This window comes from Gekko japonicus, unplaced genomic scaffold, assembly GCF_001447785.1.
Source record: "Gekko japonicus isolate JY-2015 unplaced genomic scaffold, Gekko_japonicus_V1.1 scaffold10, whole genome shotgun sequence".
Lineage (NCBI taxonomy): Eukaryota > Metazoa > Chordata > Lepidosauria > Squamata > Gekkonidae > Gekko > Gekko japonicus.
The window spans coordinates 688,315-711,743 of record NW_015167526.1 but is presented as its reverse complement, the minus strand read 5'-3'; the positions used below and the strand labels follow the sequence as shown (position 1 = coordinate 711,743).

Here is a 23,429-nt window from a genome sequence, read left to right as displayed (position 1 = left end):
TCTGCCCAGTCCCCAACCTCTTCTACGTACTGGACGGTGCTCTCAGCAGGCAGAGCCTACGTGAGATAGGAAAGGGGGACCCTGGGCTCAGCAGGCCCCTGGCAGCCTGCACCCCACATGGAGATGGCGCAGTGGGGCTTAGAGTCAGAATAGCCCCCCCCCCGCAAACCGGCTCTCCCAAAGGCTTTCACTGGAGGAGAGGAGATGAGGAGTCGTCATCCCCTCCATCGGCTAGGGAGTATCAACACAACCCCAAAACTCTGCGAGGGCAGCTCGTATATGAATCCGCATCAAGAAGAAGAGGAGGAGGAGATTGGATTTATACCCCGCCCTTCACTACCCAAGGGACTCTCAGAGCGGCTTCCAAACTCCTTTCCCCTCCCCTCCCCACAACAGACACCCTGCAATGTTCCCTCTAAGCTGTGGAGTCTTGTGAGCAGAAATTCTACTTTGTGAGCTACTGGCCTTAAAGCTGTGAGCGAGCGATATGGCTCCTTCATAAATGAGTCTGCTCGGGAGCCATCCTCCCTGAGCTAAGAGAAAAATCTGTGAGCCGGAGGCTAAAAAACTGTGAGCTAGCTCACACTCACTCAGCTTAGAGGGAACACTGCCTGGGAGGTAGGTGGGGCTGAGAGAGCTCTGACAGAAACTGCTCTTTTTCAAGGACAGCTCTGACAGGACTATGGCTCGCCCAAGGTCATCCAGGTGCTGCAAGTGGAGGAGTGGGGACTCAAACCCGGTTCTCCCAGATTCAAGTCCACGCACTTCACCACGACACCACACTGGCTCTCAAGACATGGGCTGCTGCCACCGCCGAAATGAGCAGGGCTTGCCTGACTGCAGCTGCGTGTGGCAAACTGGATAATTTTAAGTCTGCCTAGAATAGGAAACAGCGTCCCTCAGATGGACACAGACACACACAAGCACACGGCAGGAGATTCGGCCGACGGTTAGCGGGTGGAGAGGGGAGGGCTTAAGGCAACGTGGTGGGGGTCACGTGGGGACCCCCCCCAAATGGGAAATAGGAGGAGAAAGAGAAGCGAGGAAAGTTGAGAGTTGGGCAGAGCTGCGGCTTTCTCAAGCCCTTGTGGCTGAGGCCCGCTGGCTTCTTCGCTGAAACAAACCTTGACCACTCCCCGGCTCCTGACCCTTCTATTAGAAGAAATCCAGCACCCCAAAGGAGAAGAACTCGACTGGGCTTGACTCCAAGGAAAGGGAAACATGGCTCTCGCGTCAAGCAAAGAAGCCAGAGTCTGCCGCAGATTTCATCAGAGTAAGACGCCCTTCCTTTCTTACACGAAACCTTTTTGGAAGAGAGGGTAGTCTCGGTCTGCAGCAGAGCGGCCCCCTCCTCCTCGAACACTGGACTGCCGGGCGAATCAGCAGCAGCAGCACCTCCGTAGAACCCAGCTGTCGAGCACCAGACAGGGACGCCTCCTTTCTCCGAGGTGAAGCCAGCTGGATTTTAAGAAGTGTTGACTGGAACCTCAGGGCCGCAGGGAGGCTGGACACCTCCTGGACTTTAACGACAGAACTACTTTGTCAAATACTCTTAAAACTCGTTTTTTAAAGTAACAGTTGAGAGGGTCTCGCGGGATATAAGTTAGGAGGCTGGACGGAGATTTCTGGACCCGGAGCCGAGCGGGGCCGCCTTCACTGGTGGAGGTGAGCCCGGTCGTCTGGGCGCTTGATGTGAATCCTGCGGACCCGATCGATGCGCTCTCGCTCCTCGTCCTCCTCCAGGTGGTGGGAGCGGCCGGCGGCCCCCCCAGTGGCCTCCAGCAGCGCGTTGTCCGGCCCTCGCCCGTCCTGGGCTTCGTAAAGCAGGATGTTCAACGTCTCCTCGTAAATCCGGGCTTCTGGGAACTCAACCTGGGGACCCCAAATCGACGGAGGTTAGAAGACGCTCCCCTCTTCGGCCGATCTCCACTAAATTCATGGAAAAGTGGAGTCCCATTCTAGACTTTCTCACTAAAGAAGAATTTGTTCCCACATTTTGGTCTCAGTATCATGAATGCTTGTAAATACTGAGCTTCTCAATAGGTTTAATCTACATATTAGGAGTATAACAGAGATTACCCTGACCACCCACATGTTCTGGCTAGGATGTCTCTCTAAGATACACCAAGTTATTACATACTCACAAGACTGATGTTTGGTTACTCTGATTTCTATTGCACATAGCTCGCAGATGTTGAATCTTTGCCCATGTTTTACACCTTTACATGATAAGTTAGCATACTGTTTATGTTCGATGTTCTGTATTTAATGTCAAATTATAAGGTGACTTGATTATACTTTGTGAAAAATTCAATAAAATATTAATTAAAAAGAAGAAGAAGAAGACGACGCTCCCCGCTCTGCTTTCCACCCTTCGAACCTCAAGAGAAGCTGCCTGACGTTGAACCAGCCCACCGACGGTCAGTCTTGTCTACTCAGACTGGCAGTGGTTCTCCAGGGTCTCAGGCGGAGGTCTTTCATGTCGCCTGCCGCCTGACCCTTTAGCTGGAGATGCTGGAGAAGGAACATGGGACCTTCCCCGTGCGGAGCAGAAGGTCTGCCCCTGAGCCACGGCCCCTCCCCTCAACTCAACCAAGGCCTGTACATGGTGTTTTTTTTGTGTGTGGCTGCACGCCAAATGGGCAAGTCTCTGGCCCCGGAGACATGCCAAAGTCTGGGCACCTGGGCAAAGCATGAGAGAGGAGGAGGAGGATAAGAGATTGGATTTATACCCCGCCCTCCACTCGGAGTCTCAGAGCGGCTGACAAACTCCTTTCCCTTCCCCTCCCCACCACAGACACCCTGGGAGGTTAGGTGAGGCTTAGAGTGCTCTGACAGAAACTGCTCTTTTTCAAGGACAGCTCTGAGAGAACTTGTGACTGGCCCAAGGTCATCCAGCCAGGTGCGAGTGGAGGAGTGGGGAATCAAACCCGGCTCTCCCAAATTAGAGTCCGCGCACTTAACCACAACACCAAACTGGCTCTCAGAGCTAGCCAGAGCTTTGGAGCAGGACTGGAGCAGGCGCCATAAGGCCACTTCATGGGTTCACACGCAGATCCAGGATGAGCCCCCAAGCCCACAGTGTCCAGCACAAGCGGCTTCTTCCTCCGCCTCCTGTTCCCCACAGCCTTCCCCCTGCCCTTCCTCTCAGCTGGGGTTCCCACCCTGGCTGTGCCCCCCTGTGGCTCCATCTCTGGTTCTTGAAGGTCTCTTGCTCTCTGGTGGAGCCCCGGCCACGCGCCCTTCGGACCCCTAACGGTGACGCTCCAATGTGGAAGATCACCCGGGTGGGGCCCTCTGCTCTCCTGCCCTGATAGGTCTTTTCTTCCACCCCCTCTGTCCACTTTTCTGGCTCCGGCACAATTTGGCCTCTCTGTGCCTTGGCTGCCCGCTTCCCTCCTGCCCTCCCCCAAGTCAGACAACCCCACTGGTGGACCTCCTGAGGACACCTGGTATTTCTGGCCACTGGGTGACAGAGTGTTGGACTGGAGGGGCCACTGGCCTGATCCAACACTGGAGCCAGTTTGGTGCCGTGGTTAAGTGAGCAGACTCTAATCTGGGAGAACCCTTTCCTCCACTCGCAGCTGCTGGATGACCTTGGGCAAGACGTAGTTCTGGCACAGCTGTTCTTGAAAAGGAGCAGTTTCCGTCAGAGCTCTCTCAGTCCCGCCTACCTCACAGGGTGTCTGTTGTGGGGAGGGGGGGGAAAGGAGTTTGTAAGCTGCTCTGAGACTCCCTTGGGTAGTGAAGGGCGGGGTATACATCCAATCTCTGCTTCTTTTTCTTCTTCTTCTTCTCTTATGTTCTTATAAGAGGGAATTGGATAAACATAAGGAGCAGAGGCCCATCAGTGGCTATTAGCCACTAGATAGAAGAAGAAGAAGAGAAGAAGAGATTGGATTTATACGGCTTACAAACTCCTTTCCCTTCCCCTCCCCACAACAGACACCCTGTGAGGTGGGTGGGGCTGAGAGAACTCTGACACAAACTGCTCGTTTTCAAGGACAGCTGTGCCAGAGCTTGTGACTGACCCAAGGTCACATCAGCAGGTGCAAGTGGAGGAGTGGGGAATCAAACCCGGTTCTCCCAGATTAGAGTTCGTGCACTTAACCACTACACCAAACTGGCTCTCCAGGAACCCTCAGTCTGGGGCAAGGGATGCTCTGTATTCTCAGTGCTTGGGGGGGGGCAACAGTGGGAAGGCTTCTCATGTCCTGGCCCCACTGCTGGACCTCCAGAGGGCCCCTGGTATTTCTAGCCACTGTGTGACAGAGTGTTGGGCTGGATGGGCCACTGGCCTGATCCAACATTGGCTTCTCTTATGCAAACTCTTTGGGGCAGGGACTTGTCTACGGTCTTCTCCTGACTTTCTGCGCCTGCAGGCCAGTTCTCCAAGTGCCTTTGGACCGGTCAGTGCTCAGGTGGCCCCAGGCGATGCTTGGGTTTTCAGCAGCCGCACAGAGCAGGGCGGAGGCAGGAAGGGAAACTAGCCGGAAAGCCCACCTTGGTCTGCTTCTTCTCGGTGGCGTACACGATGGAGGTGCAGCAGACTTCCGCGATCTTGCGCCCCTGCCCGTAGAAAGACCAGCAGCAGATCTCGTCCCCGATGACGTCCTTGATGAAGAGGACCCGCCCGTTGAACCGCAGCGACAGCTTGTCAAAGAGCTCAATGTTTTTCAGCATGTTGTCGTCGGAATTGCTGCGGGAAGCCGGAAGGGGGAAGGGTTATGCAATCCAGCGGGGCGCTCGGAGGGCCAAGGAGCGCCACGACAGGGCGGGGCAAGGCAGTGTGCTCTGCTCCGCATGTCCAGCCGTGCCCCCCCGCCCAAAGACAACAGCCGAGACCTTCTTTAACCGGGGGTGGCACCGAGTATTGGTCAGCTGAGCGCACAAAGGGCCTCCCACACTGGCAATGGGAAGGCTGCAGCTCCCGGATCCCCCTTTGCTTGGATCGTGGCCCTTGCGTTGGAGCGCCAGCAGGCCCCCTCCTCCATGTCCCTCCAGAGAACAGCTAGGCTGGAGTCCCACCCACAGAGCCTCAGACACCAACACGATTTGGGTGTGTGTGTGTGCAGAAGCCTTTGAGAGCCAAAGCCCCTTCATCCAGACAGCTTCGACTCTCAGAAGCTCCCACCCCAAAACTCTTGTTGGTCTCTCAGGCGATGCTCCCTCTAAGCCGTGGAGCCTTGTGAGCAAAAAATCTACCTTGTGAGCTCCTGGCATTAAAGTTGCGAGTGAGCGATTTGGTGGCTGCATAAACTACTTTGCTCTGGGGCCATCCTTCTCGAGCTGAGAGAAAAATGTGTGAGCCGGAGGCTAAAAAACCGTGAGCGAGCTCACACCCAACTCAGCTCAGAGGGAACACTGGCTGCAATGCTCCCTTCTAAGCTGTGGGGTCCTGTGAGTAAAAATTCTACTTTGCGAGCTGATGGCATTTAAGTTGTGAGCGAGCGATCTGGCTGCTGCATCAATTAGTTTGCTCTGGAGCCATCCCTTCCCGAGCTGAGACAAAAATGGGTGAGCCGGAGGCTACAAAACTGTGAGCGAGCTCACACTAACTCAGCTTAGAGGGAACTCTGCTCTCAGGTGCCCGCTGGACTCGAACCCAGCACTTCTATTGCAGACTGACACGGCTGCCCTTTGGGACTTATCCTAGAGAGAAGGAAGCTGCTCCGTGTCCCCTCCTTCCCAGTCAAGCACCCAAAGAATCCCTCTCCAGCTCCACTGCCAGAGAAAGCACTTTTGAGTGCAGCATCCAGGTTAAAGCCCCGGCACGGAGTTCAACAAGTTTGCAGGTCTCTACGTTCCTCCCTCAACCGCTTCATCCCTTTCCTCTGCCTGGAGTTCCCATCCAGGCCAAACCCCCCTCTCCTCTCGTCACCCAGTGGTACAGTTTTTCTGCTCCCCTCCCGCTAAGGCCAAAAACCAAAAATAAGTGTGCACAAAAATGTCAAAATTCTTTGTGGAATACTTTTTATATAAAGTGTCACAAAGAAACGCTTCTTTATCTTTATTGTTGACATGGGAGATGGAGGTCCCCATTGAAGGCGTTATTCTAAAGTAGACTGGGAGACTCTTGGCTTGGCTTTTGAAAAAGCCTTGAGTGATACGCGATTAGGAAGCCGGCAAACGCGTAGCGGCAAGCCTTGAACCGACACCTTATGACACAAGTATGATGTGAACAGATCCCTGAAGACATCGGGCTCTAAAAGTGTCTACGTCCTAATGGTCTTTATCTGAAGCCCCTCTATTTGTTTTGGATTACTTTGGACTGTTTTCATGAACTGAGTGGTTTAAACTATTTGAAGAAAGTATTGTCATAATATTGTTGTAATCGTAAGTTCTTTGTGACACTTTATATAAAAAGTATTTTTATACTGCAAGTATACTACAAATACTATAAGTACAAGTATTAAATACAACAAGTATTTTTGACATTTCTGTACACAGTTATTTTTGTTTTTTGGCTATTCTGTACTGTGTATATTCATTCCAGCAGAACAAAGACGTCTACGAGGCCTTCTGCTCTTCTTTGGAGGATGTGACGATGGGCACTTTGCAGAAGGGCTCTGCTGGGAGTATTTTCATAATATTGTTGTAATCATACGTTCTTTGTGACACTTTATATAAAAAGCATTTTATACTACAAGTATTTAAATACCACAAATACTACAAGTATTAAATACTACAAGTATTTTTGACATTTCTGTACACAGTTATTTTTGTTTTTTGGCTATGTTTTCCGTGTTTGTTTTTTGATCGCCTTCCGCTAAGGAGCTTCGGGTGGTTTCCGCGGCAGCTTCCCGCCCACATACTCTGCAAAACAACCTTGTGAGGTAGATGAGGGCGGATGAGTGGCTGCCTGAGCTTCATGGCTTCGTGGGGGTGGGCTTGAATGGGGGGGAGGTCTGCCAGATCTCAGTGGGACGTTCTGACTGCCGCACCTTGGGGGCTCCACATTACATGCAAACACCCCCCCCACCCCCGTCAAAGGGATTGACTTCCCAAGGGCAAATGAAGACATATTTTACCTGGTGTAGGAATACTTGTTGTTGCTTCGGTTGTACAGCAACTTGACCGCCGGCTGCAGGGAAACAGGTTGGCTGAGTGCTCGGGCCAGCAGCCCCGCTTGATGGAAAGCCCTCCCGGAGCGTTGGGGTCGGCCCAAAGCCCCCAGGGGAGGGGGTTGAGGGGGCCAGTTCTCCGGCTGGGGGTGGCACGGTGAGAACGAGGCTCAGTGCAGGGGGAAGGGACAAGGCTGGGGGGGAGAGGGGCAGGGGCAGCTGTCCAGTCGAACCGGTGAGGCCCCCCCCGGTATGAAGCCCGCCAGGCCTGCTTACCTTGATGGACGTCGCAATCAGTTTCTGCTCTTCTTTGGAGGACGTGATGATGGGCACTTTGCAGAAGGGCTCGTAGACGTCTTTGTTCTGCTGGAATGAGAGCACCAGTCAGGGGCCAGAAAGTGGGCCGAGGCTGCCAGTTCGGGGTTGGGACGTGCCTGGAGATTTGGGGGGTAGAGACTGGGGAGAGTGGAGTACAGGGAGGGAGCTCAGCGGGGTGTAATGCCATGGAATCCATCCCTCCACCCCCCAAAAGCAGCCTTTTCGCCAGGGGAACTGATCTCTTGTCATCTGGAGAGCGGCTGGACTTCCAGCAGATCCACCTGGAAGTTGGGAACCCAAGTCACGGCAGAGCCTGTGGTTGCTTTTGGACAACCAACAAAACTGCCACTTGTTCCCCCGCTAGAGAGTAGAGACCGCTTTGGTGTGTTAATGCAAACACAGACGCCTCCCCCCCCCATGTCAGCAGCCAGAGGCTCACGGCTCCCTCCCCTGCCCTCTCAGCAAACATGGGGCCTGCTAAGACCCCAAGGGCTTGTGACTTCCCTATGAAGAAAGGTTAAAGTGCTTGGGGCTCTTCAGCTTGGAGAAACGACGGCTGAGGGGTGACATGATTGAGGTTTATAAGATTATGCATGGGATGGAGCAGGTAGAGAAAGAGGCACTTTTCTCCCTCTCTCACAAGACAAGAACTCGTGGGCACTCCATGAAATTGCTGAGCGGTCGGGTTAGAATGGATAAAAGGAAGTCCTTCTTCACCCAAAGAGTGATGAACACATGGAATTCACTGCCACAGGAGGAGGTGGTGGCGGCTACAAGCATGGACGGCTTCAAGAGGGAATTGGATAAATATATTGAGCAGAGGTCCACCAGTGGCTATTAGCCACAAGGTACAGATAGGAACTCTCAGGCTGGGGCAAGTGATGCTCTGTATTCTTGGTGCTTGGGGGGGGGTCAACAGTGGGAGGGCTTCTGGTGTCCTGGCCCCACTGCTGGACCTCCTGATGGCACCTGGTATTTTTGGCCACTGTGTGACAGAACACTGGACTGGATGGGCCACTGGCCTGATCCAACACTGGCTTCTCTTAGGTTCTTATGACGCATCCTGACGGCCGTTGGGGGGGGGGGAGGCTTGAAGCTCTCTGCTCAAAGCCAGCAGGTCAGGCCCGGCCCATTGCCACCGATGCCTCCGTGGGAGACCTGTCGTGTGCCTACCTGTAGGGCGGCCTGGCACTCGTCCACCAGGCCCTGCACCAGGTAATACTTTGCCTCCGCCAACAGCTCTTCGATCTCCCGCCGGCTCTCCGGGAGTGGCACGGCACCGTCGCGCAGGTAGTTCAAGATGGTTCCGAAATGCTTGCCGCAGCGGTCTATCAAAATCCAGCCTAGACAGAAGCAGAAAGGGCTCGCTCACTCAGGGGAGAGGAAGACGGGGATGGGTGCCCAGGGGCAGAGTCGCTGCCCAAAACAAGCACTGCCCCGGGGTTCCAAAACACCTCGTAGGGGTTGCTGGGAGGCAGGAGGCCACCCCAGTCCCCGGGAATGAAGTTGTGTGGGGGAGAAGAGGCTATGCGGGAGCCAGGCGGGGAGGAGGACAAGGAAGGACCCGCAGCCTTTGCCAGTGGAGATACAAGACCCAAGTTGGGGAAATACAACCCTGGACAGACCCGCCAGCAGCCACCTCTCTGGTCACCTGGCCCGAGTGGGAATCTCCTCCAGGTGAGCAGGCATGAAGAAGACAGAGGTGAAAAGTTTCTTTTTTAAAAAATCTTCCAGGTGTTGTTGATCTGGATCTCTTTACAAAGGCGCTTCAAAGGGATAATGAAACATGAAATTAATATAATTATGTGATGTGGCGAGCTGCAAATGACTCATGGCCAGTGTTCCCTCTAAGCTGAGTTAGCGTGAGCTAGCTCAGTTTTTTAGCCTCCGGCTCACACATTTTTGTCTCAGCTCAGGGAGGAGGGCTCCAGAGCAAACTAATTGATGCAGCAGCCCAATCGCTTGCTCGCAACTTGAATGCCAGGAGCTCACAAAGTAGAATTTTTGCTCGCAAGTAGGGGGGTGCAAAAAAATAATAATTCAGCCTGATTCAGATTCGGCCGAATTGGGCAGAATCAATTTCAGCCCCATTATATCCTTTTTTCCCCATCATAGAGAACAATGGAGGGAATGGGGACAACCTGTTTGGGGGCCCGTAGAATTGGACCCCCTGGTCCAATGTTCTTGAAACATGGTGGGTATCTTGGGGAGAGGCTCCAGCAGCTACCCTGTGAGTTTGGAGCCTCTCCCTCAAACCCCCAGAATATACCCTATGTTTTTGCCATTGACTTTGATGGCCTATAGGATATAATGGGGCTGAATTTCGGCGGCAATTTGGCGGCAAGCCGACTCAGATCAGAGAATCTGAATCAGCCCACGGCGGCCCGAAAGGGGCCCAAATGGGCCAGCCCAAATGGTCTGAACCGAATGCACATCCCTACTCCACAGCGTAGAGGGAGCATCGCTCATGGCAACGGTGGGGTTTTCAAGGCAAGGGATGAGCAGAGGTGGGTTGCCACTGTCTTCCTCTGCACAGTGACCCTGGAATTCCCTGGTGGTCTCCCTTCCAAGTTTTAACCAGGGCCAGCCCTGCTTAGCTTCTAAGCTCTGAGGAGCCTGGGTTTCTCTAGACTGTTGCTGGATTAGAATTCATTAACACATTCAGAGACGATTCATTTGAAATGCGGTGTTGGAGGAGGGCTTATAGGTACCCTGGACCGCTCGATCCGATCCAGCCTGAACTCTCTCTAGAAGCTGAAGTGACCCAACTGAGGCCATTATACTCAGGTCATGTTCTGAGAAGACAGGAGCAAGGCTCCCTCTAAGCCAGCGATGGCGAAACTTTTAGAGGCCGAGTGCCCAAACTGCGACTCAAAACCCACGTATTTATCGCAAAGTGCCAACACTGTGATTTAACCTGAATACTGAGGTTTTACTTTAGAAAAAACAACTCAGACATTAACTTAAGATGATCCAAACAAAGTAAGGAAAGCAATCCCAAATGCTCTCATTTACTTAAAATTATTTGGCAGGGAATTCGACACTTTAATGATGGTCTGGGCCTGGCTGGGGCGATGGCACGCGTGCCCACAGAGAGGGCTCTGAGTGCCACCTCTGGCACCCGTGCCATAGGTTCGCCACCACTGCTCTAAGCTGTGGAGTCTTGTGAGCCAAGATTCTAACTTGTGAGCCACTGGCATTAAAAGGTTGTGAGTGAGCCATGTGGCTACTGCCTAACTTAGTTTGCTCTGGAGCCCTCCTTCCTGAGCCGAGACAAAAATGGGTGAGCCGGAGGCTAAAAAACGGCGCTAGCTCACACTCACTCAGCTTAAAGGGAACACTTGCAGGAGTCTCTAGAAAAGACGGTAATGCTGGGAGAAGTGGAGAGCAGCAGGAAAAGAGGAAGAAGGTGAGATGGGCAGACTCAGTTAAGGAAGCCACAAAGGCCCTCCGTTTGCAAGACTTGAGCAGGGCTGTGAACAAGAGGATGTTTTGGAGGATATTAATTCAGAGAGTCACCATAAGTCGGAAACAACCAGATGGCAACTTCTTCCTCTCTCTCTCTCTCTCACAGGCACACCCTACATTCAAGGCAATGCATGAGGGCTTAATGAGGACGTGGGCTTCCTCACTCAGGGGAGGTGCCAGGGATCCTGCATAGCCTGCTCCTTTCAGATGTTAATTTCTTCAGCTATACCCCTTGTAACTTCCTATTGTGCCTGTCTGCCTCGTTCTGCCTGCCCCCGGTTTTGCATTTTGCCTATCTGACACTACTTGGGAGTCTTTCCCACCCATGCTAAGTAAACATGTTATTCTCCAGACTGCATTTTGTTTTGACCTGGGCTGTCTTGTAACACCTTCCCCCCCCCGCCCCAATGCTGTTATTGTATACACAGTGGTGTAAGGGATTTACACTCCAGAGCATCTGAGGAAGTGAGCTCTGACTCACGAAAGCTGATGTAGGAACAAATTAGTCTTTAAACCGCCACCGCGACGCCTCCCCTTCCTTCTTTCAAAAGCAGGGGACCTGCCACAAATTGGGAAGCGGGTGCCAGCAGGCTTGGAACTTTTGCAAACCACTGGCCTTGCTCCTGACCCATCGATTTGTTAGGTCTGTCTCCTGATTTGACCAGAGTCCCGGCTCTGGCAAGAAAGCCTGCAGAGCTTTATTTCTCCAGTAAGCTGCATTTTAAAAAAATGCAAAAGAGATGACTATCGAAGGGTGTTTGAAATTAGCATCCTGCACAGGAAAGCTCCTGCGAGCTGGCACAGTGTCCAGTGATTTACTGATTGAACTTTATAAGATTATGCATGGGATAGAGCAGGCTGAGAAAGAAGTCCTTTTCTCCCTTCCTCACAATACAAGAACTCGTGGGCACTCCATGAAATTGCTGAGCAGTCGGGTTAGAACAGATAAAAGGAAGTCCTTCACCCAAAGAGTGATGAACACATGGAATTCACTGCCACAGGAGGTGGTGGTGGCAGCTACAAGCATGGACGGCTTCAAGAGGGAATTGGATAAGCATCTGGAGCAGAGGTCCATCAGTGGCTCTGAGCCACAAGGTAGAGATAGGAACTCTCAGTCTGGGGCAAGGGATGCTCTGTATTCTTGGTGCTTGGGGGGGGCAACAGTGGGAAGGCTTCTGGTGTCCTGGCCCCACTGATGGACCTCCCGATGGCCCCTGGTATTTTTGGCCACTGTGTGACACAGAGTGTTGGACTGGATGGGCCATTGGCCTGATCCAGCATTGGCTTCTCTTATGTTCTCATGTCTGAGGCAAGGGATGCTCTGGCTTCTTGGTGCTTGGGGGGGGGACAAGAGTGGGAGGGCTGCTATTGCTTCTCTTATGTTCTTACTGAGAAGAGACAGGGAAGAAAACAGAGAAGCTGAACATCTTGTTTCTGAACAAGGAGCCAGCCACACATTCATCTCCAGCGGGCTGAACGGAGACGCTCTGAAGAGGTCGTCTCACACAGCAGCGGGAGGGGCACAAGTTTCCATGAACTAAGCAAAGGCCCGTTTTATGGGCTGAGATACAAGAATGCACTTTGGGGAAAGGAGGGGCGAAAAGAGCAACGCTCTCGCAGCCAGGAGACTCTCTTTTTTTGGACAAATAAGGCCAAAGAATGCACGGGGGGGGGGCCTTCTGCTCATGGCATCGGAGAGGCTGGCTCTCCAGGCCGTGCACGTTACGGTGGGGCCCAAACGGGATGTGGCACAAGCCCCGCCGCAGTGTCTGGGAGCAGACGGCTTCCTTCTGCTTTGGAGGCATTCTAAACATGCCTGCACTTTGTCAGGGGGTGTGGCATATGCAAATGAGTTATGCAAATGAGCCCCTGCACCTCTTTTTCTATGACATGACCCCTGCCAGAAACAGGCTGGGAGCCACCGACGTAGATGGGCCAGAATGATGTGGTCCCCGTGACCCACTCCGGTCAACATCCTGGCTGCAGCATTCTGCACTAGCTGCAGCTTCTGATTACTTTTCAAGGGCAGCCCCACGTAGAGCACGTTGCAGTAGTTTAATTTAGACGGAACCAGGGCCGGCACCGCCACAGCAGCCAGATCTTTCCTGCCCAGGGAAGGCTGCCGCTGGCTAAGCAGTCGAAGCTGGCCAAAGGCACTCCGGGCCACACTCAGCGGCCGCCTGCTTCTCCCGCAACACAAGAGGGTCCCCTCTTCCCTCACGGGGAGGGAACCCCACCCAGAACGGGTGATGCCTTCAATCCCCGAGTCCGACCTTTCGCTCACCACTGGCATTTCATGGGGGGGGGGCGCAGCGGCTAGAAATCAATAAATAAAGGAGCTGAGTGTGATCCATATATTGGTGAGAACCAAGCCCAAATCTCCAGATGACCTCACCCAGCAGTTCCATGTCAATGCTGAAGAGCGTAATGGGACAAGATGGAATCACTTGTGGGCCCCCACAGGCCAAAGGGCTGAGCAGCAGGGGTCCCCCCCCCCCGCCACCAGCACCGACGGCTGAAACCCCAGAAGTCACCTGCCCGTTGCCAGCAAATCCACTTTGCATGACTGCTTCTCTCATAGCAGCCCTGCAGTGACCTGAGCCTTTGGCAGGACTCCTCCTCCAAGCGACGGTCCTGGTGGAGAGGCTTCAGTGACTGTCTCACATGAACACATGACGCCACCTCCTACTAAATCAGACCCCCCACGGTCCATCAAGGTCAGAGTTGTCTACTCAGACTGGCAGCGGCTCTCCCAGGTCTCGGGCGGAGGCCTTTCCCATCAACTCCTGCCCGGACCTTTCAACTGGAGATCCCAGTAAACTGAACCCGGGACCTTCTGCATGCCAAACAGATGGTCTAACCACTGAGCCACAGCCCCTCCTTACAGCTCTCCACGGTCTCAGGCGGAGGCCTTTCTCATCACCTCCTGCCTGGTCCTTTCGACCGGAGATCCCAGGGAACTGAACCCGGGACCTTCTGCGTGCCCAGCAGAGGCTCTGCCGCTGAGCCACAGCCCCTCCTTACAGCTCTCCACGGTCTCAGGCGGAGGCCTTTCTCATCACCTCCTGCCTGGTCCTTTCGACCGGAGATCCCAGGGAACTGAACCCGGGACCTTCTGCGTGCCCAGCAGAGGCTCTGCCGCTGAGCCACAGCCCCTCCTTACAGCTCTCCACGGTCTCAGGCGGAGGCCTTTCTCATCACCTCCTGCCTGGTCCTTTCGACCGGAGATCCCAGGGAACTGAACCCGGGACCTTCTGCGTGCCCAGCAGAGGCTCTGCCGCTGAGCCACAGCCCCTCCTTACAGCTCTCCACGGTCTCAGGCGGAGGCCTTTCTCATCACCTCCTGCCTGGTCCTTTCGACCGGAGATCCCAGGGAACTGAACCCGGGACCTTCTGCGTGCCCAGCAGAGGCTCTGCCGCTGAGCCACAGCCCCTCCTTACAGCTCTCCACGGTCTCAGGCGGAGGCCTTTCTCATCACCTCCTGCCTGGTCCTTTCGACCGGAGATCCCAGGGAACTGAACCCGGGACCTTCTGCGTGCCCAGCAGAGGCTCTGCCGCTGAGCCACAGCCCCTCCTTACAGCTCTCCACGGTCTCAGGCGGAGGCCTTTCTCATCACCTCCTGCCTGGTCCTTTCGACCGGAGATCCCAGGGAACTGAACCCGGGACCTTCTGCGTGCCAAGCAGAGGCTCTAACCCCTGAGCCACAGCCCCTCTCCACTGTCCCTCTGTGAGCCGCACAGCCCCTTCCCAATGGGGTGGAGCTTACCTTCGCTGTCCGTGAGAACCTCCATCCGGCCGCTGAACATGGCCTTCAGCATGGTGTCCTGCTTGGTCAGGGTCTGCATGGTGGTGTAGTAGAGGGCCCCGCCAATGTTCAGCTTCACATACTTGGAGCTCGGACTGGCGCCTTTGAAGGAGGTGGTGCGGGTGGCGGCTGCCGGCACTGCTGTGCTCACCACGGTTTCTCCGGACATCTCTTCCTGCAAAGGAGACGGGGATTAGGTGAGGGCCTCGGGCAACGCGCCTTCGAAGCTACGGAGTCTTGAGAGCAAAAATCCTACTTTGTGAGCTGCCGGCATTGAAGTTGTGAGCCAGTGGTTTGGCGACTGCATCAATTAGATGGCTCTGGAGCCATCCCTTCCTGAGCTGAGACAAAAGTGTGTGAGCCGGAGGCTAAAAAAACTGCGAGCTAGCTCACACTTCGGGTCCCTTTGGCTACACGGGGAAGCTAAGCCAACAGACCAAGCCGGTTTGGTGCAGTGGTGAAGTGCGCGGACTCTAATCTGGGAGAACCGGGTTTGATTCCCCACTCTTCCACTTGCACCTGCTGGATGACCTTGGGCAAGCCATAGTTCTGTCAGAGCTGTTCTTGGAAAAGAGCCGTTTCTGTCAAGAGCTCTCTCAGCCCCACCGACCTCACAGGGTGTCTGTTGTGGGGAGGGGAAGGGAAAAGGAGTTTGTAAGCCGCTCTGAGACTCCTTTGGGTAGTGAAGGGCCAGGGGGTATAAACCCAATCTCCTCCTCCTCCAAGCCAAACCCGTTCCCCTTTGGGCTTTGCAGGGCTTGTGGGCAAGGCAGTGGGGGCACAGGTGTGCGCAGCGGAGGCATCCTCGGCCCAGCCTGCCTCTAAATGCACTCTCTGTCTCCTTCATTTCTAGTAATCTGACACTCGGCCTTGGTACAGGATCTGCTGTGAGCTGCTGTTTCACCTGCCGTCATTGCAAGAGAGGCAGCGGCCTCTCTTTGCGTTACAGGTGAAGAACACACGGGCATCAAGTCTCCGGTGACCTTGGCACCCTCGGAATTTGAACACGCCTGCATGCAAACTCTAAGCGCAGTCAAGGTAAAGGTTTCTCTTGCTCGAAAGCCAGTCAAATCCGACTCTAGGGATGCGGTGCTCATCTCCATTTCCAAGCCGAAGAGCCAGCGCTGTCCGAAGACGTTTCCGTGGTCATGTGGCCGGCATGACTAAACACCAAGGCGCACGGAACGCTGTTGCCTTCCCACCGAAGTGGTACCTATTTATCTACTTGCAATTTCTTGCTTTCAAACTGCTAGGTTGGCCGGAGCTGGAACTAGAGACGGGAGCTCACTCCGTCATGCGGCACCCGGGTCTTGAACTGCCGAACGAATGACCTTCCGGTCTGCAGCTCAGCGTCTGAACCTCTGAGCCACCGCAGTAGAACAGCTCAGAAAGTTCCCTTCCTCAGAGACCTAGAGATGTCAGGTATCTGACAAGGGAGCCCCGAATCTCAAAAGCAGACACCCCCCCCAAATCCTGTTGGTCTATCAGGTGCGCCTGGACTCAAATCCAGCTGTCCTATTGCAGACCAACATGGCTGCCCTCTGGAACGATAACCACAGTATCTCCCTTACAGGAATGATACTGTAGCACCTCCTTGAGGTCCAGTCTTTAAGGCCCAGTTCTCACAAGCAACAGCGAGGTGGGCTGGCCTGCGACTCGGTTGCCCCACTTTAGAATGGAGACCGGGGGAGGGGGGGATCACACGATGCCACGTTCTTCCATACAGATGGAAAACCGGTCTGTAAAGGTGGAATCTGCACCATGATCCCCTTCCCTCGGACACGGTCAGGGTCCTGCATACCTGAGGGACCACCTTTCCCCATATGTTCCCCAGAGAGCGCTCAGTTCAGGGGCCCAAAACCGTCTGGCCCTTCCAGGTCGCAAAGACGTCAGGTTGGCGACAACCAGGGCCAGGGTCTTCTCGGTGGCGGTTCCGTACTGGTCGAACGAGCTCCCAGAAGAGATCAGGGCCATGCGGGACCTCTTACAGTTCCGCAGGGCCTGCGAGACAGAGCTCTTCCACCAGACAGTCGACTAAGGAGCCGCATCATACACCGAGGAGTGTCCCTGTGCCCAGGCCTCACCATCTTCAGACCGCCTGTGCTGCATATATATAAGCAGATGGCACAAAAAACACCATCATTAGAACCACCTATGGAGTATTGTTTAAATGTGAAATTCTCTGCTCTCGCACTTTATCTGAATATTGTTCCAGTACTTCAGGATAACTGATTTGTTTATGGTTTTTGATTGTTTTTATTTTAATTTTTTAATATAATCTTTATACATTTTTCATATAACACTGCCTACAAATATAAATCTCACTGAAAATCAACTTCAATAATACAAATTCCTACTACAGAATAGGAACTTTTTGTGTGACAATCCTTTAGTTGAAATTAGGGCTGCTAAGACCCCCCGGTGGGCGGATAATCCCCCGCTTTGGAGGCCCGATTTCCGCTGCCGCGGAATCGGGCCCCGGGGGGGGGGAACCCCACCCCCACTCTATGTTTTCCCCTCAGATGGCTGTGGCCCCGCCCCCAGCGTGCCCGGTGTCATCACGTCACATCCGGCTGACGTGCATGCGGCGCGCGCAAAGCGCGCTCAGGACACCGTCCAGGAGCCCCCCGCTGCAAAGAGAAACGGACTTGGCAACCGTAGTTGAAATCCTGTTTCAAGTGTTTGATCCATATCAATACAGAACAGATAAACCTAAACATTAATCATTAAGCACAAAAACATTTTATGATGGATTCTAATTGTATTTAGATATGCATTTTTATGTGAGCCACCCTGAGCCTGCCTCGGCGAGAAGGGCGGGGTACAAATTGAATAAAATAAATACATAATAAAGATGTGCAGAGGGCTCTCTTGGATGGGGGAAGACTCGTTCTGGCCTCAGCTCCTACCCTTTCAGCAGTGGTTGGTGTTGTGGTTCAGTGCGCAGACTCTAATTTGGGAGAACCGGGTTTGATTCCGCACTCCTCCACTTGCACCTACTGGATGACCTTGGGCAAGCCACAGTTCTGATAAGAGCTGTGCTTGAAAAAGAGCAGTTTCTGTCAGAGCTCTCTCAGCCGCACCTACCTTGGGGGCTATCCAGTGTTTTGCACAGAGTGTCACATGTATGACTATCTGCCCACTGGGCAGAAGTCTTGGGTGTGTGCTCGGTGCAAGGAGCTCCTGGTTCTCAGGGAACGTGTGTGCTCCCTTGAGGCCAAGGTGGCTGACCTGGAGAAGCAGAGACAGTCAGCTAGGCGCACAGAAAAGACTCTCGGGGACTTGTTAGCTACGTCCCACTCTGGATCTGGCAGCCCCGCTGCTGTCAGGGAGCATGAGGGTCTAGGGGAAACAGGGCACCGTGCTGAGGATAAGGGGAATGTGCCCTCAGAAGGGACCTCTTCCCCAGCTGGTGAGCGGTTATCCTTTTGCACCAAGGAACCATCCCTGGGCAGGGTGGGAGGGGGGCTCTTGGTAGTGGGTGATTCGATCCTTAGGCAGGTAGACAGCTGGGTGGCGAACCCGCGTACTGACCGTATGGTGACTTGCCTGCCTGGTGCAAAGGTAGCGGACATTACGCGTGTTTTAGATAGGCTGGTAGATAGTGCTGGGGAGGAGCCAGTGGTCGTGGTGCATGTCGGCACCAACGATGTGGGGAAATGCAGTCGTGAGGTCCTGGAGGAGAAATTTAGGCTGCTGGGCAGGAAACTCAAGGCCAGGACCTCCAAGGTAGCCTTCTCAGAAGTGCTACCTGTTCCACGCGCAGGGCCGGAGAGACAGGCACAGATCAGGAGTCTCAATGCGTGGATGAGACGATGGTGTAGAGGGGAAGGGTTCAGGTTTGTTAGGCACTGGGATTCTTTTTGGAACAAGAGGGAGCTGTACAGGCGAGACGGTCTCCACTTGTCCCGAGAAGGAACCAGGCTGCTGGCGCTTAAAATCAAAAAGGTGGCAGAGCAGTTTTTAAACTGAATATTGGGGGAAAGCCGACAGGAGATGAAAAGTCTCTGGTTCGGGTTGGCTCATCTCAGAGAGATGAGGGGGTACCTGTTGCTTTTCTACAGGGAGGTGGATTGAAATTGTCCACTGAGACCATGGCTAGTGACATGGACTGCCTGACAAGGTCTCGAGATTGCAAGAGGAAGGTGGCAGGCTTAACCAGTATGGGAAATTACAGCTGTTTCTATACAAATGCTCGAAGTGTCCGAGGTAAAATCGGGGAGTTGGAGTGCTTGGTGTCAGAGGGAAAAATAGACATTGTGGGTATTTCAGAAACTTGGTGGGATGAGGAAAATCAGTGGGATACGGTGATTCCCGGTTATATATTATATCGGAAGGATAGGGGGGGAAGGGTTGGAGGTGGGGTGGCTCTGTATGTCAGAGAGGGTATAAAGTCCAGAAAGATCGAGAGGCTAAGAGAATTGGATTCGCTTCTTGAAGTTCTGTGGGTTGAAATAGGGGGGCCAAAAGGAAACTTAACACTGGGAGTTTGTTATCGCCCACCGGATCAAAAGATAGAGGAGGATTATAAAATGATGAATGAATTAAAGATAGCAGCTAGACAAAAACACTGTGTCGTAATAGGTGATTTTAACTACCCACACATTGATTGGGTCAATATGTGTTCTAGTCGAGAGAAAGAGATTGAGTTTCTAGACACTCTAAATGACTGTGCTATGGAGCAGATGGTCATGGAACCTACCAGGGGAGAGGCGATCCTTGATTTGGTCCTAAGTAACACTCAAGACCTGGTGAGAGATGTAAAAGTGATTGCACCGCTTGGGAACAGTGATCATAATGTTGTTGAGTTCAACATTTGTACAAATAGGGAATTGGCCAAAAAGACTCACACAACCACTTTTAACTTTAAAAGGGGTAATTTTTCTGATATGAGGGGACATGTGGGGAGGAAACTGAAGGGAAAAGTAGAAAGGGTCAAAACCATTGGGGAAGCTTGGAAACTGTTTAAAACTACAATTCTAGAAGCTCAAATAAAATATATTCCGCAGGTTAGGAAAGGCACAAACAGGTATAAGAAAAAGCCTACATGGTTAACAAACAAAGTAATGGAAGCTGTAAAAGGTAAAAAGGATTCCTTTAAGCGGTGGAAAGCTAGTCACAGTGAGGCTGATAAAACAGAACACAGGCTATGGCAAATAAAATGCAAGTCTGTGGTCAGGCATGCAAAAAGGGAATATGAGGAGCATATAGCAAAAAATGTAAAGACCAACAATAAAACTTTCTTCAAATACATTAGAAACAGGAAACCAGCCAGGGAGGCAGTGGGGCCCTTGGATGACCAAGGGGTAAAAGGAGTACTGAAGGATGATAGGGAAATGGCTGAGAAGCTAAATGCATTTTTTGCCTCCGTCTTCACTGTGGAAGATGAGAGGTGCTTGCCCACTCCAGAGCCGCTGAGTTCGGGAGGGGTGTTGAAAGACCTGAGTCAGATTGAGGTGACGAGAGAGGAGGTCCTAAAACTGATAAACAACTTAAAAACTGATAAATCACCAGGCCCAGATGGCATACATCCAAGAGTTCTGAAAGAACTCAATTGTGAACTTGTGGATCTCCTGACAAAAATATGTAATCTCTCCTTAAAATCAGCCTCCATTCCTGAGGACTGGAAGGTAGCTAATGTCACTCCCATCTTTAAAAAGGGTTCCAGAGGAGATCCGGGAAATTACAGGCCAGTCAGTCTGACGTCGATACCGGGTAAATTGGTGGAAACCATTATTAAGGAAAGAATTAGTAGGCACATAGATGAACAAAACCTATTGAGGCAGACTCAACATGGGTTCTGTAAGGGAAGATCTTGTCTCACTAACCTGTTAATGTTCTTTGAGGGGGTGAACAAACATGTGGACAAGGGGGATCCAATAGATATTGTTTACCTTGACTTCCAGAAAGCTTTTGATAAAGTTCCTCATCAAAGGCTCCTAAGCAAGCTCAAAAATCATGGGATAAAAGGACAAGTCCTTTTATGGATCAAAAACTGGCTAATTAATAGAAAACAGAGAGTGAGTATAAATGGGCAGTTCTCCCAGTGGAGGGGTGTAAGCAGTGGGGTACCACAGGGATCAGTACTTGGTCCACTGCTTTTTAACTTGTTCATTAATGATTTGGAGTTGGGAGTAAGCAGTGAAGTGGCTAAATTTGCGGATGATACGAAGTTGTTCAGGGTGGTGAAAACCAGTGAGGATTGTGAGGCACTCCAAAGGGATCTGTCAAAGTTGGGCGAGTGGGCGTCAACATGGCAAATGGGGTTCAATGTGGCCAAGTGCAAGGTGATGCACATTGGAGCCAAAAATCCTAACTATAAATACACGTTGATGGGGTCTGAACTGGCAGAGACAGATCAAGAGAGAGATCTTGGAGTTGTAGTAGATAACTCACTGAAAATGTCGAGACAGTGTGTGACTGCAATAAAGAAGGCCAATGCTATGCTGGGGATTATTAGGAAGGGTATTGTAAACAGATCAGCCAATATCATAATGCCGCTATATAAATCAATGGTGCGACCTCATCTGGAATACTGTGTGCAATTCTGGTCACCACACCTTAAAAAGGATATTATAGCTTTGGAAAAAGTGCAGAAAAGAGCAACTCGAATGATAAAAGGGTTGGAACACTTTCCCTATGAGGAACGGTTAAGGCGCTTAGGGCTCTTTAGCTTGGAGAAACGACGACTGAGGGGTGACATGATTGAGGTTTATAAGATTATGCATGGGAAAGAGCAGGTAGAGAAAGAGGTACTTTTCTCCCTTTCTCACAATACAAGAACCCGTGGGCACTCCATGAAATTGCTGAGCGGTCGGGTTAGAACGGATAAAAGGAAGTACTTCTTCACCCAAAGAGTGATTAACACTTGGAATTCACTGCCACAGGAAGTGGTGGCAGCTACAAGCATGGATGGCTTCAAAAGGGAATTAGATAAGCATATGGAGCAGAGGTCCATCAGTGGCTATTAGCCACAAGGTATAGATAGGGACTCTGGGGCAAGTGATGCTCTGTCATCTTGGTGCTTGGGGGGGGTCAACAGTGGGAGGGCTTCTAATGTCCTGGCCCCACTGGTGGACCTCCTGATGGCACTGGTATTTCTGGCCACTGTGGGATACAGAGTGTTGGACTGGATGGGCCTTTGGCCTGATCCAACATTGGCATCTCTTATGTTCTTATGTACCTCACAGGTAATGTTCCCTCTAAGGTGTGGAGTCTTGTAAGCAAAAATTCTACCTTGTGAGCCACTGGCATTAAAGTTGTGAGCAAGCGATTTGGTTACTGCATCAATGAGTTTGCTTCAGAGCCATTCTTCCTGAGCTAAGAGAAAAATCTCTGAGCTGGAGGCTAAAAAACTGTGAGCTAGCTCACACTCACTCAGCTTAGAGGGAACACTGCTCACAGGGTGTCTTTTGTGGGGAGGGGAAGGAAAAGGAGTTTGCAAGCCGCTCTGAGACACCTTCGGGTAGTGAAGGGCGGGGTATAAATCCAATCTCCTCCTCCTCCTCTTCTTCTGGTCAAGCCCAGATCCGAGAACACCTGATTACAAAGTCTCTGACATGGGGTCCGTGCTTCAAGGTGCAGCCTCAAGCAGCTCACCCAAAGGACGCGGGCGGCTACTGGCAGAGCTGGGAGCAGGGGCCTTAGACTAGGAGTAGCCCGAGGGCTCTGGGTTGGGGCTCCTCTCCCACCCCCCTTCCAGGTAAAAAAAATGGAAGGGTGGGTTGGGAGAGAATGGGCCTCCAGGCTTTGGTGCAAAGAACTGCCCTCCAGCCACACCGCAGGCTCCAAGGGCCGTAGGAAACAACCTCCAGACTCATATCCCTCAGATATTTGGCGACTATTAGCCACATTTTCAAAGAAGCCATGGTGCCTAGCAGTGTTCCCTCTAAGCTGAGTTAGTGTGAGCTAGCTCACAGTTTTTTTAGCCTCCGGTTCACAACATTTTTGTCTTGGCTCAGGACAGATGGCTCCAGAGCACACTAATTCATGCAGTAGCCAAATCGCTCACAACTTTAATGCCAGTCGCTCGCAAAGCAGAGTTTTTGCTCACAAGGCTCCACAGCTTCGAGGGAGCATTGGTGCCTAGCTGAAGTCTGTAACAATCCTATTCCGTGGTCCCTCCTGCGCCACTGAGCTTTACTTCCCCAGGGATCTGCCACACACCACACTTGGGAAACATTTCCAGACTTTACACTACTGCGCCATGAGCACACAGTGCCTGCCAACCTCGCCTGTGGTCGACTTCGGCTCTTCCCTCTTGAAATATTTTCTCAGAGCCCAGAGAGCGACCCTCCTCCTTGTCTGCAGAGAAGGGTAGCCTCTTGGAAGGGTTTTCACAACCCGGAGAACTGCAAATGGTGGGATGAGTCATTTCAGCCTGTGAGAGAGGTCTTGGGCTGGGCGCTTCCCCACCCACCCACTGAAGCATGCAAGCCAGTGGTCTCCTCAGCTGTACTCCAACTAGAGAAGCACATTCGCCTCTTGCCCCTCTCCTGAGCCGACAAGACGGCCTTTCTGCATTGCCTGCGGGCTGTTTGTTTTGCATTTGGTCTGGCCTGGGAATTCCAGAGCCTCCCCCCCCCCAGGGTTTTGACCCAAGAAAGAACTCGAGTAAAGATTCCATGAGTCAGATTTTCCATACTGCGGAAAACAATGGAAGAAGCGCTCTGTTTCCCCCTTTCTACCTCCTTTCCCCCACAAACATTAGCGAATCAATTCTACACTCCTAAAAGCAGGCACCGATTCCTTCTTACCTTCCTGAAACGAAAA

The 23,429-nt window shown here is 52.4% G+C and overlaps 1 protein-coding gene across 2 annotated transcripts in view; it reads right to left on the bottom strand.

Moving 5' to 3' along the window:
* Window positions 1–750: 750 nt before the first annotated feature.
* KCTD10 (potassium channel tetramerization domain containing 10) overlaps window positions 751–23,429 on the bottom strand; it is a 26,332-nt gene continuing 3,653 nt past the window's right edge. Inside the window, exons 2-7 of one of the 2 annotated variants that reach the window (XM_015413233.1) lie at window positions 14,619–14,832; window positions 8,556–8,725; window positions 7,341–7,430; window positions 7,032–7,084; window positions 4,504–4,699; window positions 751–1,872 (exon numbers count right to left, since the gene is read on the bottom strand). In XM_015413233.1, the coding sequence (XP_015268719.1) occupies window positions 1,654–1,872; window positions 4,504–4,699; window positions 7,032–7,084; window positions 7,341–7,430; window positions 8,556–8,725; window positions 14,619–14,832 (942 nt within the window). In that variant the 3' untranslated portion in view covers window positions 751–1,653. The remainder of the gene's footprint in view (window positions 1,873–4,503; window positions 4,700–7,031; window positions 7,085–7,340; window positions 7,431–8,555; window positions 8,726–14,618; window positions 14,833–23,429) is intronic. The other variant, XM_015413234.1, reaches the window with a different exon arrangement.